This window comes from Lepeophtheirus salmonis, chromosome 6 (genome assembly GCF_016086655.4).
Source record: "Lepeophtheirus salmonis chromosome 6, UVic_Lsal_1.4, whole genome shotgun sequence".
Lineage (NCBI taxonomy): Eukaryota > Metazoa > Arthropoda > Copepoda > Siphonostomatoida > Caligidae > Lepeophtheirus > Lepeophtheirus salmonis.
The window spans coordinates 1,842,228-1,861,560 of record NC_052136.2 but is presented as its reverse complement, the minus strand read 5'-3'; the positions used below and the strand labels follow the sequence as shown (position 1 = coordinate 1,861,560).

At 31.7% G+C, this 19,333-nt stretch overlaps 1 protein-coding gene across 9 annotated transcripts in view; it reads left to right on the top strand.

The window, feature by feature from the left end:
- Positions 1-15,223, top strand: part of LOC121120127 (dedicator of cytokinesis protein 3) — a 137,761-nt gene extending 122,538 nt beyond the window's left edge. For 8 of the 9 annotated variants that reach the window (XM_040714968.2, XM_071889243.1, XM_040714969.2 and 5 more), the window contains 6 exons: positions 731-1,060; positions 2,523-2,805; positions 9,701-10,015; positions 10,819-11,800; positions 11,995-12,080; positions 14,863-15,223. In XM_040714968.2, the coding sequence (XP_040570902.1) occupies positions 731-1,060; positions 2,523-2,805; positions 9,701-10,015; positions 10,819-11,800; positions 11,995-12,080; positions 14,863-15,105 (2,239 nt within the window). In that variant the 3' untranslated portion in view covers positions 15,106-15,223. Of the gene's footprint in view, positions 1-730; positions 1,061-2,522; positions 2,806-9,700; positions 10,016-10,818; positions 11,801-11,994; positions 12,147-14,862 lie in introns of all 9 variants that reach the window. The other variant, XM_040714970.2, reaches the window with a different exon arrangement.
- Positions 15,224-19,333: the final 4,110 nt, after the last annotated feature.

Genomic DNA, 19,333 nt, shown 5'->3' with positions numbered 1-19,333 from the left:
CATTATATAATGTGATGAATCCAAGCTCAAAGCAAAGCTTATATCACAAGAAAATGATGCCAGGGAGTAATTTAAATTTTTTGACAGAAATTTGACTTCTTCTTAGGGTTTAATATTTGAGGTCTTGTCAGATTTTGATTGGATAGAAGGCGCCCTAGTGCCTATTCTTGTACATAAAACATTCTTTATAGTGTATTATTTGAAAGAAGGGACAGTTTCCCCATAAACTTGAGACAAAGATAAATGTACTTTTTTTTAAAAAAGACCTTTTTAAATAAATAGATATTTTTTTTAAATGACATTTTAAGAAAAATATTTGCAGAGTTCACTTTTGCATAATCAAGCCTCGAGGTTGTTGAATGTGTTCCCAATGCTCACCCTCTCTAAACCCCCACTGTCTCAAACTATTATTGATGTAGTCTGCAAAACCAAAATTTCAAAACCATTTTTGATTATTATTTTTCTTCATGAATAAGTGGTCAAAACTCAGAATTATGTATTTTGAGTTAAAGATATGAAATTTTATTTTTGAGCTCCACAAAGAAATTAATATTTGCATACAAAAAAATTTCAATAGGATGATTTAAAAAAAAAATGGAAGTTCCAATGGAAATACCAATTTATGTATATACATTAAACTAGCATATTTCATAAGGTAGATGGCCATACTATGGCCTATACTAAGTATATATATGTTATTATTAGGAGTAATATTTGTATCTTTTTATAGATTAATGGAGTCATTGGCACAGAAAAATCCCATTTGGAGGGAAAATGGACAATCATTTGTTTTATCTGTAACACGACTCCTGGAAAGACTTCTTGACTATCGCAACGTTATTCAGGGAGATGAAAATAGAGACAAACGCATGTCCTGTACTGTCAATCTCTTAAATTTTTATCAGTCTGAAGTTAATCGACATGAAATGTATCTTCGGTATATATATAAACTTCACGATCTTCACATCCCGGCTGATAATTATGCGGAGGCCGGTTTTACACTTAAGTTGCATGCAGATCAGTTGGCATGGTCTAATCGAACGTTGCATTCGGATCTCAGGTAATGTTAAAAGTAATATTTAAACTAATCGAGTATTTAATACAAAAATATACATTAAGTGGTATTATAAGCTCAAAATTGTGAGAAATCACGGACTCTTGAAAGTAGAAATTTGAAAAAAAAAATATTTGGCGGTTCCCTCTGAGTTTGGTCTGAAGATTACGGGATGAAGTAAACTTTTTTATCCTGTTTAAAATTGATTTTTGTAAATAAGATTAGTTAAGATCTGTTAAAGACATTTAGCTTTAGTTTCTTCCAAGGTTAATGTAAATACAAGATTATACCATGACGCTTTTCTTATAATTGTTTGACTTCAAGAGTACATATAATTGTTACCAGAAGTAGCTATAGATTGCCTTCCTTGATAGTTACTGTTGGAAAACTACTGTTATACTCTATGCCGTCATATATGTATGTCTTGCTCGGTTGTTGGTACGGACCATCAAATTGAAAATTCTAGGAAGCCGAATTACATGATGGCATAACCTTGTATTTCTATTAACCTTGAGCTTTCAAATTTAAAAAAAAAAGGCCAACTTTTATGGTAAATTCTTACCTCATAATCTTTTTTTTTTTTTTTACAAATATTGAGGGGTGCCAAATAGTGTTGCATCGGTCCTTATCTAGGACTACTGTCAAGTCCTGTCCGGTTCCATATTGTCGAGTATAACATTTTTGTCTTTGAAGAAGGTAAAATGGATCCCTCATACATTATTGAGGATGTTTTTCCTTTTTTTAATTATTCAGTTATATATAGGGGTAGACATTTCGGAGAGGCTGAGGAAGAGGCAGGAGAAATACAATTGTTACTACTGATTTCAGACCCATGTTAACATCAGCTGCCTGTTGCTGATCTTTTTGGTGGACGAGGCAATGAATTGCTGACATAAAACGTCTAAACTTAAATTAGCATTTGTGCATAGAAAATAATGTAAAATTATATTATTATTTGATTTTGCATATAAAAAAATATTGTACCTAAAATAGGCGAGAATTCATAATTCAGAGTGGCGATATATTAAAATCTATTTCCTTTTTTATTTCAAAACTGTGCAATGCTCGATACATATCTGAGATCTTATTTGGCGTAATAATTCCTTAGTAGTTAAAGATCGGTCCCTAGACTGGACTCGACTAAATATATTGGGTCATGTAACACTATTGCCAACACTTAGTGCGCTCTAAAAAGAGAGGGGGGGGTTGTCGCAGTTTGATGATCCCTGTATGAGAGTGAGATCATGCCATTTTAATCTGCGAAATAAAACAACTTGTGCATATATTGAAATTCCAAAATGAAACATTTGAATTAATCGCAACAATGAGCACGTTTTGCAAATTAAAAACAATAATAATATCCGCTGTCTGCAAAGTTTTATTTATCTGACTAATTATAAATTCAACCTTCCTTTATATTTATTGCACTTATTTTCTATCATAACTTTTTTTTAATTGTCTTTTTTAGATACCCTACCCAAAAGGAATGGCAAAGAAAGGAGCTTTTATATCTTAAAATATTGGATTATCTTGACAAAGGTAAACAATGGGAGGCTGCTATTCCGTTGACTAAAGAGCTTGCAGACTTTTATGAGAGGAGGATTTATGATTATCAGAAGTTAAGTGGTATTTTGAAGCGTCAAGCCCAGTATTTCGAAAAAATCATTTCCAATAGTCAAGAGGAGTTGAGACTTGATCCTGAATATTATCGTGTTGGATTTTACGGACAAGGATTTCCATTATTTGTTAGAGTAAGTTGGGGATTGTATCATTTAATTAAAGGCTATTTCAGATAAATAGGTATAATGTTATGTACAAAATATAAAATGTTGATAACTCTCACCCTTCAAAAATCTACTATATTAATTATAGTCACGAGAAATGTTGAGATAGTAGTGCTGAGATTAAGGAAGGAAATAAATATAAATTTTAGTTGGTACTACTACCTTGAGCAACGGCGTTCACAGGGAATATTTGCGTTTACCTACAAAAATTAATAATTGATTTTTTTTTTAAATTTAATATTTGAATTTTTTTTTCAAAAATTTAATTTAACTTTCTATTTTTTTCCGAAAAATATATATCTGTAAATATGCATTTTTGAAATTTTCTCTAAATATTTGGAAATTAATTTTCGAACAACTGTGGGTTTTTGAATTTTTTTTTCAAAAAATTAAATTTTTTGACAATAGGTATGGATTTTTGAAATTTTAATCCGAGAAATTTAATTTTCAATTTTTTTTTCCAAAAAATTTAGTTTACTATAAATAACTATGGATTTCTAAAAAATTTCTCAAAAAAATGTAATATTTAAAACTTAATTTTTAGGGAATAGCTGTGGATTTATGATTTTTTTTTCGAAAAAAATCAATATTTGAAATTTAATTGTTGATTTTTTTTTTAGAAAAAAAAAAATTTTTAAAACTTCTCTAAAAAATTACTTTTTCCAAATGGTTTTCAAAAAATTTCAAGTTTTGAATATTTTTTTCAAAAAACAATTACTTTTTGGATGTACTAATATCTTGCATGTTACCAATAAGTTATGCTCATTATGATTTCGTCAATGTTCAGCATGACCACGACACGCAAAGATATATCTATAAATATATAGAGAATTTTATTCTACTGAAACTACAAAATTTGACTTGATTCTTGTGCTTGACAATTGTATATTTTTAAATGTGCTCTTTAAACATCTGATTTCGGGGCGGGCGGGGGGATTCAAATTTATAATTTTGGCCTTTAATAAAGGTCCTTGTCCTTGGATGTAGGTCTGCTTATGGGGCTGTTTCTTTGTATTGTCAAAGCAAGTACCTGCAAATTTATTTTAAGAATACTACATCTTAAAATTTTAGTACATATGAATTTCACTGTACAAGTCAAATTATATTTCTTTTTTTTTTGTGGTTTTTCAGCATAAAATCGATCTTTAACAAAGGTAAAAAAGATAAAATGTCCGATTCAAGGTTAATAAAAATACAAGGTTATACCTTAACGCATGTACGACTGATATTTGACTTCCACCACGCTTTTAAAAATAGACGTCATAGTTTATGAGTCGTCGCATGTTGTCTCAAAATCTGTTTTTCTTTCCCAACAGGCAATACGATACATTAAATTTAAAATTCTAGCAATAGTAACGTCATAGACACTGAGTGGTTGCGTGTTTTGTCAAAATCTGCCTATCTTGCCCAACCGTCAGAACGATACATCAAATTGAAAATTCTAGCAAGCCCGATTACATGATGGTCTAACCTTGTATTTCTATTAACATTGGTCTGATTTACTTTTTTACTTCATATTATATAAATACAGACCAATATTACATGGACTTATTTAAGTCAATTACCAATTTTGTTCTTAAACTTCTTGAATGAGTTGAGATACCCAAGAATGATGTATATCAACTATTGTTTAGAGCCTTCATTTAGCAAATTGACTTTAAATGAGAGTTCATCAAGTTTTAAATATTTCATTGTGACGATTAATTTTTGCTACATTAATCAGGGGCATCCGTAGGGAGTGGCAGGAAGGCCAGTATCCCCCTTTTAATTCCCCGCGCAAAATAACCTTCTTTCTATAAAATTTAATTTTTGAAAAAAATCTAATATTTAAACTTCTTTGTCAATATCTGGATTTTTGGAAAAAAAAAATTAATTCCAAAAACTAAAATCCCTCCAATGGGTTTATCAGAATAATTTGTCACAAATGAAATCCAAAAACATTTGTATAATTATTACTTCCCAATATAAATAGTCAGAATTTACGAAGTGTATAACCCTAATGATATATCTCAAATTATATGTATAAGTTATAATTAATCAACTAACATGAGCAGACAATTAATTAAACATTTTCTTTAACTGACTACCTCTTCAACTATTCAAAGGGTCAAGATGGAGTTAATTTATTGTTTAATCTTAGAAGGGACGATATGACCTTCAAATGCCAATAATTTAGAGATAGAAACTTATTAATATACATATTTATCTATAAATTTAATCAAATTCGGATTGTTCATGATAGAGAGTGGTATGTTACAGAAAAAAAGTATTTTTGTTTGTTCAAAAGGCTAACAAAGGAAAAAAACAGATTAGAGGGGGGATATTATAAATACTGCCAACTGACATTTATTTGGAGAAAGTTAAATATGTCAAGTATCCCTGTTTTTCGAAAATTTAGAAATATGTATCATTAATTCATTATTTTTATATGTCATAAAAATAAGGTTGAAAGGTTGCGTGACATCATCGCAACTTTTAGTGCTATACTTCCTGTGTACAAGTTGCGATTTCTACGCTAATTTTTTTTATATCATAAGTCATGTTAATTTAAAAATACTATTAATTGATGTTATTCTAACCTGTTAAAATTACGCATTTATTATTTATTTAGAAGTAATAATTGTGGGGATATGAACTTTATAATGCGCCAGAGAATACTTATTAATGAAAAGTTTAAATCAAATTATGAATAGATGGAATATTCCATTATTGTATTATTCCTTTCGTAAATATTTATAAATTCTCACTTGTTGGCAACAACTTGTACACTACATATACAATATTTTAATATGTTATAAAGTACAGAAATATCCAAATAAAAATGAAAGTAACGAATGATAATTTAATATAATTTTAACTGATTCTAATCGAATTTCTAGCCACTAATTTCAAAATTACTATAAATTTTTATCATTTCCACTATTTTTTTATATAAATCACGGTACATTTTATATTTCTTCGTTTGAAATGCTTCCCTTATCACGGTGTTACCCCGCTAACACAAAAATACCATGTGGTTTTTTGTTTTCAACTGTTGATTCTCTCCTCTCACTTGATTCGTCATGGCTATTTCATATTTTTTTTCATAAAAACAAAGTCGTAACTTATTACATACTTATATACCATTTTTAAAGAAACAGGAATACCATTTGTTGTTGATTCCTCGTCGTTTATAATTCATATTGTCCATTTTAATATTGTTATAAAGAAAATTTGCCTATCATGTGTGGAAATACAAATTTATAGCTACACTTTTAATAGAATATTACTAAGCAATATTATAAAATACTATGTAGATTATAATATTATATGTATCTATATATATATTAATTCATTTTAAATATGGTGAAGAAATAATATGACGGTGGGTACATAAGAGACATAAAGCAGTTTGTATGATTGACTTATTTAGTTAACTACCAGATGATTTCGGGCCTTTTTCCCGGTTTCTTTTGGGGGGAAGGTTACGTAATACTATAAAAGTAACGACGTACGATAACTACCGACCTATATAATATACGTCGTTACCTTTATTGTATCATGCAGCTTTTCTTATTACTACCAGACTCTCAACGTAATATTATTTCCTCACCATTTTTAAAATGATTTATATATATATTTTGTAATATAAAAATATACATAGTATATTATTCTAAACTGTATACGGTATTTTTTTTTCAATATCCCAAAAACAGTCATCCAAATACTTTGAATTATATATTACTCACTAATTAATTAAAAATATCGATTTTAAAATGAATAAATAAATCTTCGATTTGAACACATTTAAAAAAAATTAACATCATTTTTTATTTGTTATAAGTAATATACAAGGGTTCTAATTTCATTAAATCTGACTACACATTAATATAATGAGCGTTATAGGGTGACTTGATAATATATCTTCTAAAATGGATTTCATAAAGAAATAATACTTCTTTCGAAGTTAGAATTGACATATTATTTAAACAAATAAAATGATTGAAATGACAGAGAAATTATTGCATCCATAAATTTATATTTTATTTCTTTGTATACTCATATGTATTTGTTAACTTAAAAACGAGCTGTGAAATATTGAATTTAAAAAAATGAACATATAATTCTTATTTCAAGTTGTTTATATTGTTCATCCTTTGTTAGTTATTTATTCATAAAATATGGAACTAAATTGTGCACTTGGAAGTGCGCAAACCCTCCGCCTAAAATCAAATTGAGTTATGTATCTCAACTATTTCCTAGGCATGGTTGATTAGGCATTTTTAAGGTTTAGTGTAGTGATGGGACGATTCCAAAGAAAATAATCCCGATGCCGATTCTGATTCGTTAATATTTTAAATTATAGTTTAAAAAAATTTGCAATCAAGTGCGTCCAAAGTATTATATTATATGTGAACGGGGCTTGGTTGAATTTTGTGGAGAAAAATCTACAACTATTCACAAAAAACGTTTGGAAAACAAATTTCAAAGTATCATTTTTTTCTATTTAATATAAAAAAGTATATTTTATTTTTCAAAGTGCCCTCATTTCATTTTTTTTCCTTTTAAATAACAACGTAAAGTATCCACAGATTCCTTCTGAAATCCCTTTTTCTGACTCCAACTCTCCATATCCTTTAGAAATTTTTTTACAAGGAGAGGGATATATATGTGGTCCGTCAGTACTTATTCAATCTTACATGTAAGATTGAATGATTTTCCCAAAAAATTTAACCTGGCTATCACTTGCGATGACGTTGCAAATTACATGAGAAATTTCAAAAATTCCCATAATTTTAGAAGAAATAATCAGTTTGTTTAAATTATAAGTAGTTCTTGTTCAGCTGTGAACAATAATTATCTAATAATTAAACATTTTACTAGAAGAGGCTAACTATTACCAACGGATTTTTGGCCCGTTTTTCTTTCTCTTTTCCGATGGAAGGTTGCGAGCTATAATAAAGATAACGCCGTGCTAAACTTTGATTCATTAAACTTGAATGATAGCTTGTTAAGTTAATCTAAATTCCAAATAGTTGGGATGAGTTTAGTTACTATTACATGAGTTTAAGTGGGAGATACAATAGTTATTTGTATATGAGTGTCTCTATGTTACTTATATGGAAATTGGATTTTTGTAAGAGGGTGAGGAGTTGGCGGGAATGAGACATATGGTACATCAATGATCGAACTTTATACATTTTTAGGACTGATATGCAGGACTAGACTGGTTTTCAGTCCTGAATAAGGACCAAAATAGCACTAGTTTAAATAGGTGGAAATATATTCATTTTCTAAGGATTGTAATAATTGTGTGACATTTAGAGGTGGGTACCCTTGGCTCTTCAACTTACGACTAAAATTGTATATGTACCAATTCTTGCTGACGCTTCTATTTTGAAGAGCACAAATTAAACGTAGAATTAATTCAATCACTACCGAAAAGAGAAGAGAGCACCAAATAATGCTTCTTTTTTATGATGAAGCACTTTTTCACACAATAAATATTGAATAATCTAATTCAGGGATTCTCAGACATTTTTCAGTAATGTACCCCTTAACCAGTGTAAAGCATTTTTGTTGAAAAAAAGACGTAAAAAACTCAACTATATTTGAGGCATACTTAGACTTGAGTAGTTTGTAATGAAAAAGTAACTTAAAAATTAGAAAAGTAAAAACGGCTTCTTCTTTATTAGATCGTTTATCGTTTATATTAAGAATATGAAAATCTGGGGGGAATATGTCCACTTCTCCCTTCTAATACTAAGTCTATTTATATTAATAAAACATCAAAAATATGAGAGGGGGAATTGAGTATTTTTAAAACTGAAGGGGCATGTCCTACCCGTCTCCCCAATGGCTTCCTTGATTCATATATAGGGTTGATCTTATCTAGTTGTACACATTTTATTATTTTCAATTTTTCAATAGTAAAATTGAAGTGAAAGGTATAGTGAGGATATTTATTTATCAAAATCATTTGAAAGCAGTCCTCTACAAAACTTTTATTCAATATGTAAGTCGTCAGCTCCTATAAATGCCTCAATACGAGGACTTCATCCCTTGCACACATAAACTCTTGGTCCACTCCTTCTTGATGGAAGCCTCTAAGACTGGACACTCGTTTGAAGGGTAGTACACTCCTTCTCCTCCGGATGCCTCTAGATATAGTAGTCCAACGGGTTTGCGTCTGGAGAGGAGGGTGGCCGCATGCTTAGCTCCCAAAAGTCCAGAAAGTTGTCTCTCATGAAGGCATGAGTGTTAGTGGCGTGATGACACGGAGCTCCGCCTTGAGTGAAAACAAAGTTTTCCCTGAACTTTTCTTTGACCAAGGTAGCATTTTCTTATCTAGAAGTTCGATGTAAGCATCTGCATTGAGCCGCTCCTTCCTTTCCACAAAAATGGGAGGGCAGACTTCGCCTGTGCTGGACACAACTCCCATTACCATGGTGGTGGTGAATACCTCCCTGGTACTATAAATACTGGTACAGCTTCACCTGAGCTCCTTGGATATGGTTAAGGGGTGACATGCTGCATGAGAGAAGCTTCCAAATTGCTCTCCTTTGTTGCTCCATTTGACTCATACTCGTTTGTTTTGTTTTTAGTTGTGTCGTAACTTTACATAAGGAATCTGGAGTCACAAAACCTATCTTTCGCCGAGTTTGAAGACAATCGAGGAATAAATTTCCCATTTATTAAATTTTGAATTATATGTACCACTAGATAAGATCAACCCTGTAGGTCATAACAATCCATGCTTATTTTATTTTGAGTCGACTAAGTATCATGTGTTTTTCTTCATTTGACTATGTAAAAATTCCTTTTCAAGTATGCCTAAAATGTAAGAGTTATATCTATTTAATATTTACTTGATTAATTTTAGAACAAAGAATTTGTATATCGTGGTATGGAATGTGAGAAGTTAGGAACATTCACTCAGCGACTTCTCACAGAATATCCAAATGCTGCAGTCCTCACGACCAACTCCATTCCAGAGTCTTCCATATTAGAAAGCGATTCTCAATACATTCAGATCTGCTGTGTCAAACCCATTTCAAATTATAATAATCTTTCATCTGACTCTACTTATGACATTCCCGAAAGAATTAGAAAGTTTCATTTGGTTAACAATGTGGATACTTTTCAATATGATCGCCCATTTCATAAAGGACAAAAATCCGTGGATAATGAGTTCAAAGTGAGTATTTATTCAAAGGAAACAAAACTCTCCGTATCGTATAATATATTATTCAATAGAATTTTTCTTTTTTCATTCAATTTAATTTTTTTGGTTCATTCCAAAATTGGAATAAATTAAATTCTGAAGCCATTATTTAATCAACGTCATACGTAAATAAGAGCCATTATGGTTTGTCAAATTTTTGGGAGAGTATATTAAGACATAGTAACGAATAAGAGGAAATATTTTTTCCGTAACATGTCAATTTTAGTACCAAAAGGGTCATTTTTTCGTTATTAAAACTACCAGTATACCAGAATTACGCAATTGATTATTTTTTGATTTTTAAAATAAATGGATTTTCCCTTTCAAACAGTGCCGGTTTTAGAATAGGCATTGGCTCCCGCACTTTAATGTTAAATAAGAATTCTGCACGAAATTATTTAAAAATTTTTGTAACATTAGTATTATTTTTTAACCAGAGCAGCATTGAGTTAAATTTAAATAAATAAAGAAAAAGGTCCAAGGGTGTCCGTAGGGGGTGGGCTGGAGGGATTGCAGCCCTGCTCAAATTAAGGAATTTTTGCTTTCTAGTAGACAATTTAATATTTTCAATTTTTTTCTAAAATTTTATTATTTGAAAATAAAATTAACTTTTTTGTGAATAGTTGAATTTTTTTTTCAAATTTTTTTCCAAAAAATGTTCATTTTTGGATTTTTTGTAAAAAAATTCCAAAAACCAAGCCCTTCCCCCAAAAAATAAAAAGATTAAATAGGCTTTAAAATTTGCAATTATATATATGTTATCATTAATTTATCAGACATTATGGATCGAACGAACTACACTTCACATTCAGAAACCCCTTCCAGGTGTTCTCCGGTGGTTTGAAGTGGATAGAAGTAAAACCACTGAGCTCTCACCCATTCAACATGCCTGTGAAACCATTGAGATAAAAAATAGAGAAATACGCCATTTAATGTCTCCTGGGTCTCAAATCAATAAGAATTTGACTCAAAGCCTACAAGGTGTCATTGATGCAGCAGTTAATGGTGGCATATCCAAGTATCAAGATGCATTTTTCTCTCCTGACTCTGTGGTAGAGCATGAAGATTTTCGATCAAGACTCAAGGCTGGAATGTATGAACAAGTTGCAGTACTGGAGTCTGCACTCACAGTACATGAGGGTATTGTTCCTCAAGAACTAATGCCACTTCATCTGCATCTGGTGGAGAGGCTAAGTGTAATGAAAAAGAGTTTACCTGAGTTTAATCGACAGACATTTTCGGATCGTCGTAAATCAAGTAGTATTATCAACACGCCTCTTCCACCAGTTCCCTCACAAAATGTTGCCGTAAGATCCCCCGCCACTTGTCATACCACAACTTCCCTTATGAATTTGGATTACATTGACGATGTTGATGAGCAAATATACTGTAAGCCTTCTGATCTCTTAAGTTGTTCAGATGATATTATGACAACTTCATGTCCCTTTGTTAATGACTATGTTTGGGATGATGGTGACGATGATGTCGTGGATTTGGTTGGGAAGGATCCAACGTCCAAAAAGTCTCGGAAGAATGATACATATGCTATTTATAGTAACCATCGAATGTCGATTAATTCCTCTTCTCCTGCTAAAAGAAACACTCCAGGAGGAGGATCAACTCTCCTGACTCCTTCAAGTAAAGGCATGACTACAGGCTCCATAAATCGGCTTAAAAAATCTGTTGAAAGAGATTCAGGTCATGTTTCTTCAGAGAGCTTTGATGATGCTCCTCCCTTACCTCCAAGATCTACCTGCAGTAAGTCTTTTAATTACAGAATAATTCCTTGAAATACGAGTGACGTGAGAGCCGCTTCAATTGCATTTTTTTAAGTTACTTCTTATAGCTAGCATAAATTACTTGAAATTACGAGCTCCGTCCAGAAACAAATTGATCTCGTATGTCAATATATTTTTTTAATAGAGTAATAATTAAAGTTATTTGCTTTTCAGGAATAAATAACCGATATTCAAATGTGTTTTGCGAATCTCCTGTTTGTGAGGACCCTCCGGCTCTTCCTCGACGGACATCAAGAAAGGTATCCCCTCTGAAAAATTAAGATTTACAATTAAAGCTATGAAATTGCTTGGTTTTTCCTCAAAATGTAAGGTTCATATAATTCAAAATGTTCCTTTTTATATAAAGTGAAGAAATATAAAGTTTGAACTATATTGATCATTTTTAAAAGGTTGAGCACATCGTCCTTCAAGATTCATAGTTCCATAATTCCTACCATTTAATTTGGTTGAATTTTTTCATATATATTTTTTTAGCATATATTGCCCCAAAAAACATACAGTCATTTGTCCAATCTTCTAGTCCAAGTTGTACAAATTTAATTTAATTTATACAGTGTGATATCCCATCGAATGGACTATATTTATGTAATTGATTGATTTTTTTATAATTTTTTGAAAATGAAGAGTAATTAACCAAAAACTGAAATACACAGATTTTACCCCACACAACTAAATTGTATTTACTATAGATGAAAATAATACCATACACTGATAAAAAAAACAAAAAGCACCGAAAATGAGCGTAGTTACCTTTACAATTTGAAGAATGTTTGGGATGTGAGCAGCTTAAATATCATGACGTTTTATTAGATTACCTGCAAGTAGCCGTTATTCATGAGTAGTGATGTCCAAATAAGGCATAAAAATCGAGCTAAATATGCACATAAAATTACTTTTAAAAACTCAAAAATGTAAACTAAAATGCTGAAAAAGACCAAAAATGTAAACTAAAATGCTGAAAAAGGCCAAAAATGCAAATAAATCTAGTTAAATAGGATGTATTCTGGTAAAAAATAATATATAATTAAAATTTCTCAATCAAGTAGGTCCTTTTTCCATTGAATTATCAATTTTGCGGCTAGGCATAGTTTTCTAAAATACTTCTCCAAGAAGTCTTTGAACTCCCTTTTGTTGATCTTAGTAAGGGGGATATTTGCAGAGGCGAATGCCTTTACTAGGTCAGTATTGAAGACAACATTGCTGTTATCGTTCAAGGGGATGACATTGAGCACCTTCTGTGTAGCTTTGTCTCACTTGTTGTTTAAATCTACATTCTTTTAGTGCATGGCCCACTGTCCATGCTGTTCTAGGACACACTTCATGTTGGCTTTAGCGCTTTAGTTCCAAAGCTTGCATAGCAAATACTTTTTTTGAGGCGCATAAGTCCAAATCTTGGTGCCACCGAGCTCTTTAATGAGCACTGAGGCTTCCACTGGCTTAGGTATGGTAGATTAACTTTCACTTCGAATGAATGTAAATATATAGAAAAGAAATTCTACTGGATGACCGTTTAAATTTATAGAGAAAAAATAGATTGTAAAACATTTAAATAGCTTTGGTGGCAAGATCCGTATAATATATTTTTGAATATCAGAGTACTTTTCCCTTAATAATTCATGGTGCCTATGGATTCATCCTATTCTCTTTTTCTTCTCTATCTCCTACAATAATCGCACTCAATCCTTCCTTCTTTTTTTTTTAACCTTTAAATGGCGCGAAAAAACACAAATAAAGTTCGAAAATGCAAAAAAAAAAAAAATGCAAATACGAGCACAAAATGCAAATGAATCTTATTTGCATGATTTGGACATCACTATTCATGAGCAAACACAATTGTTTGTCGACAAACATTATAGTTTATAACATGTATATGTTCTCTCCTAAAGATTGAAAGAAGAATGAGAACATCTGTAGAAAATAAGAAACCTATATTATGGTAGTAATTACAAAAAGCCAGTCTCTCTTCCATTATAGTATTATTAAAAAAGGGATCAGTGTAAAGAAAAAACTAAGTGTAGTGATCAAATAAATAAAACAGTTGAAGCGTATGCCCTTTTTCAGTCTATTTCTTTATTGAATAGGTAGAAAAATGATTATTGCCTATTTTTGTATAAATTGATTTAAAAATGCATAATTAAATATATATATTAATTTAAATATAACTATAATATTTTCCCTGCACTAATGCTATTTTAAATGTAGAAGGCTCTCTTTTTGTGGCAGTAATTCATTTTCTCTACCCCCCAAAATCAAATAACGAGTAGCTGATATTAACCATTTAATACTACAAAACTGTAAGCAAATGCTCAAGCACACCCGCTACCAATGGGGTAAGAACTGAGAAATTTCTACAATGTCATAACATGAATTGAAAAGGCAATCTGTCATATTTTCATGGAAGACAAAGTATTAATTAGATTTAAAAAGTCAAACATATACCTATATAAAAAATAAAAAAAAACCCAGGGCTGTGAAATTCATAAATCACAGTTTGTATGAAATTATTTAATTGTAATATCAAGCCTATCACAGGCTTCTTTTATAGGTATTTGTATTCATTTGATTATTTTAAGCTAATAAATGTGTGTTTAAAAAAATAGAAATGACAAATGGCCTTCTGAACATGTTATGTCATTGTACTAATTTCTCAGTTCTTAAACCCCATTTGTAGCGGTCTCCCTTGACCCTTCACTTACAGGTTTCTGGTATTATATGTATTGACAAGGGTTTTAATTTATTAAACCATATGTCTCGCTCCTGCCTTCTCCTTGCGCTCTTATATAAATCTAATGTTTAAGTATTCTCTTCATCTATGGGCATATATATTAGACAGGTGACAACTTGTTCAAATAACAGGGGTGTCTGCATGGTTATATTTTTGGTTTTTTGAAAATTTGGGAGGGGACTACAGTCCTCTAGCTCAACCCCCACGGACACCCCTGAATTAAGAGGATGAGTTAATTTTAAAACGCCGAATGCACCCTGTTTCCCTTCTTTACATGTATTCTTTTATACTTATAGATATTCGCTAATTCGGATGGTGAGTCAGAGTTGAACTTGAGCATTGCCTCTTCACGATCCCTCACGCCCGAATTTCCTGCGCTCTCTCCGCGACGTTCTTCAAATATTCTTCCACCTCCTGTTCCACCTAAAGCAGCCTCTGCAGCTTTACCCCCAATGCCTCCAAGTGACTTGCCATTATTAAATAGCAATTCGGCAAAGAGTTGCACTCTGGCATCCGGAGAAAATTCGGATGAGGCTTAGATTTTGTGGCATTATATGTATGTGTGTGTTATTATAAAGATAGTTTTTAAATGTACAAATATTTAATTTATGAAGCATCATCCTAGACAAGATAGAAAATAGAATCAACTACATATTATTACTATTGAATTTTATATCTCAAATAACGATTTTTTTTTTTAAATCATTGTGGAGTTTTTGTCATAATTTAATTATTTATATTCAATTCATTTTGATACTACTGGATAAGAAATTACCTGTTGATTGTGATATTTCTCCTCATTTACATATTATATTTTCATTTGTTGCCCTAAAAATGATGATGAAACTAGTCAGTCAATATTTTTTTACCTGAGAAAAAGACGCGAGACACAAGGAGTAGTGATATAATTCGAAGAAAGAATGGAAAAAAAAAAGCTAAGTTTTCAATAGTGGATTTGAAATTTTTATTTATATATTACTTATATGTATTTACTAATTAATAATATCAACTAGAATAATAAAATATAAGATTAAAAAATATGCAATTTCATTTTTTCTACTTTCACGATAGCTTTTTGAACCACACCTCCCAACATTGATTATCTAAATGGAAAAGAAAGCGTATGGGTTTCTTGTCAACTCCTAATTATGATGTAAATATATAATTATATAAATCAGCATCAATGACAGAGTATGACATGACACAAATTCTAAACGAAGGCCTTTAATTCATATAAATCAATATATAAATCCAAATCTTATCGATTACTTTGCTTAAGCTCATAATACGTAAAGTCAGGAAATCGTACATGAGTCAACTTTTGAAATGCATGAAAACAGCTGAAAGGAAAATACACCAACACATCTTTGTTTATTTATTCAAAAAGCTAGCTGTGTTTCTTGTGTAACTACAGGGTGGACGGGATATTTTTGACACTTGATATTATTACACATAATGTCCGATAGGTAGCAGTAAATTACTGTTCGTTGAGAACATGTGGTGCTGACAACAATGGAATCGAACGACTTTAACCCGTCAAACTAGTGGAAAAGAATAACTGCGGTCATGATGATTCACGCCAGTTTTAAGGACTGTTACATCATGAAAGGTGACTGCATGGTCAGAAACACAGTAAAGACCGTCAGAGCAATTTGTTATTACTGTTTTGTTTTAGTCCAGAAGTCCCAAATGTGCCTTTACAAAAAAATTCGAGGCCTACACCAGCCCAAAAATCTGGCCTCCCCAAATTAATTATTGGTAAGCTGTGAATAATTCCCAACCATTGAATACAGCGTTTTCATTTGACGTCAGCATTGTTTAGCAATAAATAGCCTTTTTACATACACATCAAGGAAAATTAGTTATGCTTGGTTTTATTATATATAATTCACTAATATGTATTAATAATATGATATAAAACTTTATTTCCAGAGTGTGGACCAGGGATATCCAATCTTTAAATATAATTTGCGCCTTGAAATATTTTAATGGAGCACAGAACCAATTAAATTAAATTTCGTGAAAATGGCGGCCAATGTTTCTCAAACTTTTTAACCAGGGCACGTTTCAAATGTGAATAAATCCTCAAGGCACACCACAATAATAAATGATGAAAAACGACAATGCAAATGTTTTTCATTGAGATACCCTGTACTTGATGACAATATTCCAGGCTGGAAAGCTCAGATTGTTAGGTTATTATAAGTTGAGGGAATGAAGGTTTCTTTACAGGTCAACAATTTAGGTTGGTGGAAGAAATAAAATGATATAAAAGGAAGGTGACAATAACTTGAATTAAGGGTAATTGAGATTACAACAGTAATCAGGGGTTTCCACAGGCGGTGGGTTGAAGGGGATGTAGCCCCTCCTCAATTTGAATTTTTTTCCTTTTACTAGAAAATTTGATTTAAAAAGAAAAATTCCAAAAAACTTAATTTTCTATGAATTTTGAAATTTTTTGTTAACAGCTGTTAATTTTTTTGAATAGTTGTGGATTTTTGAATTTTTATTTTTTATTATCATTATCCTTTCACATGTACAAACAATCCCACTAGAGATGAATAATTTAAATTATAAAAACAAATCAATATACAACATAGTTATCTAAAATTATATAAAAAACATCAAAGATTCCAAGGTTATTAAAAGGATGGGTGTAACAATCCCCTTTATAAACTAAAATATAAAATTTGTCCGGTTTAAAAGTCCATTGTTTCAATAGACCTGGCGATTGTTTTGCTTAGACCTGCAGGAAGAGGAGTCTTTTTGTCTTACAAGTGTAAAAATTCGTGAGTGTCTTTGCAACTATTGCTTCGACTTTAAAGTCATTCTCTCCTCTCAATTTAAGAGCAATGAGCACAGTCTGACGCCCTTAGAGTTATGTTATACCTGTCGCTAATTATATTCTCCACCATCAACAATAGAGGTATCATCCGATCACAGAAGTAAAATAGATGGAAGGAAGGTTCTACCACTTCTTTACAGAAAAAAAACATTCACGTTCCGTTTTATTTGACTTGCTGGTGTATATCGAGGATGTTGCCAGCCTATACCGAAACCACTTCTGGGTTTGAGTGTACCATTCGTGAATTGATGGCTTCTTCTTCCATGTTAAGTTTCTTCCAGCGTTTTGCCACCAACAAGCTTGGTTGTGATTTTATTTTTATTTCGGTAATTATTTTTTTGGTTTTTTTCCTTCCCACTGAACAAATTCCTATGAAAAAGGGGATTGTCGGACCTTGTTGTAAGAAATTAGCAGCACGAGTCATGGAAGTGACCCTGCATGAAGAATCCAGTTGCAATATTTCCTGAATATCTTTTCAGCTTGCCTGTTGAAGTTAGGGCATGTTCTTTATAGTACTGATCGACAGTTCTAAGGTGTTAAAGTAGAGTGGTTCATCAGGACCTAAGGCAATGAGATCACTAACAAATGAACTTTCCTTAGAAGCTACCATTCTATATCAGTAATTACCCAAGGTCTTTATTATTTTAAAAAACTTTGTTAGGTCCAGAAAATATCGTGTCTGAGAATTCATATCCAGTTGCTCCTTCAAACACGTATTTGATTCTTATTGCCCAAATAGCTTCGCTTTTCATGAGTCTTTTTAGCCAGCAAAGGTTTAGATTTTTCCAGAATACTTCTGTATTGACTGAACCAAAGCCTCAGCTATTGAGTGAGGTAATAAGGCGGTCGTTAGAGATATACTGTCGTTTGTCTACCCAGACAAGGTATTTCTTGGAGTAGTCTATTATCTTGCATATTTTTTTTTTTTGGAAAATGGTGTGTATCTTAAGAGATGCACAATTTTGGGAAGGACCAATTTGTCCCAGATTTGGAGTTTTTCTAATTTTGTAATATTCTGCGAAATATATCTGTTGACTTCCTTTGTCACTGTTCCCACAATTTTTTCATAATTCCCTTTAATGGCATGCTCTTGGGATATCGACGAGACCACAACGCCAAGGAGAGCACTTGGTGATGCGTGCTAAAAGTTAGGAAGTGACGTTTCGAGCTCTTTTTTAGAGAGGTGACTAATTCTGTTTTAGTTATGTTTAATTTCAATACTGATGTTCCTTCAAATTCAGCAAATTCATCTATAACATTTATTAACGATGTCATAACGAAGTATGTCACTTTGTGATCCTGTTGTAAAAATTTTGTGAGATCATCTGTAAATAGAATATAAAATAGTCGTGAATGATCTATCGTTAATTTTTAGGCCTTTCACAAGATGGTTCGAATCGATTCTGCAATAGAGATCGTCAATGGCCATCAGAAACAACGAAGAAGATAGGGGATCCCCTTGTTAGCATCCCCTTTCTATCAAAAACTTTCCCTTCGCATTTGGTAAATCAAGTCTTGAGAAAGAGTCTCTAAAGACACAAGATATCATATTGATGAATGTAGGAGGAAGACCACTACTGTATAATTGGCTTATTATGAATTTGTGACCAATCGAATCAATGGCTTTTTCGAAATCGACTAACAAGGCAGCAAAGTTTGTTCTGTTTGACTTGGTTATTTCGATAGCGTCTTGAAGGGATCTTGGAACGCCTTCTGCTAACTGGCCTTTCATAAAGTCCTTCTGTGCTGGAGGTATGATGAGATGGCGAGTTAAGTTAATTCTTTTGTTAAGAATTCCAGTGAAGATCTTGCACGATGTGTCAAGAAGTGTGATAGGTCAGTAATTGACGAGGATGCGAGGATCCTTTCCTTTTTTGGGAATAGTCGTAATGATACCAGTGTTCATAAACTGGGACACAACT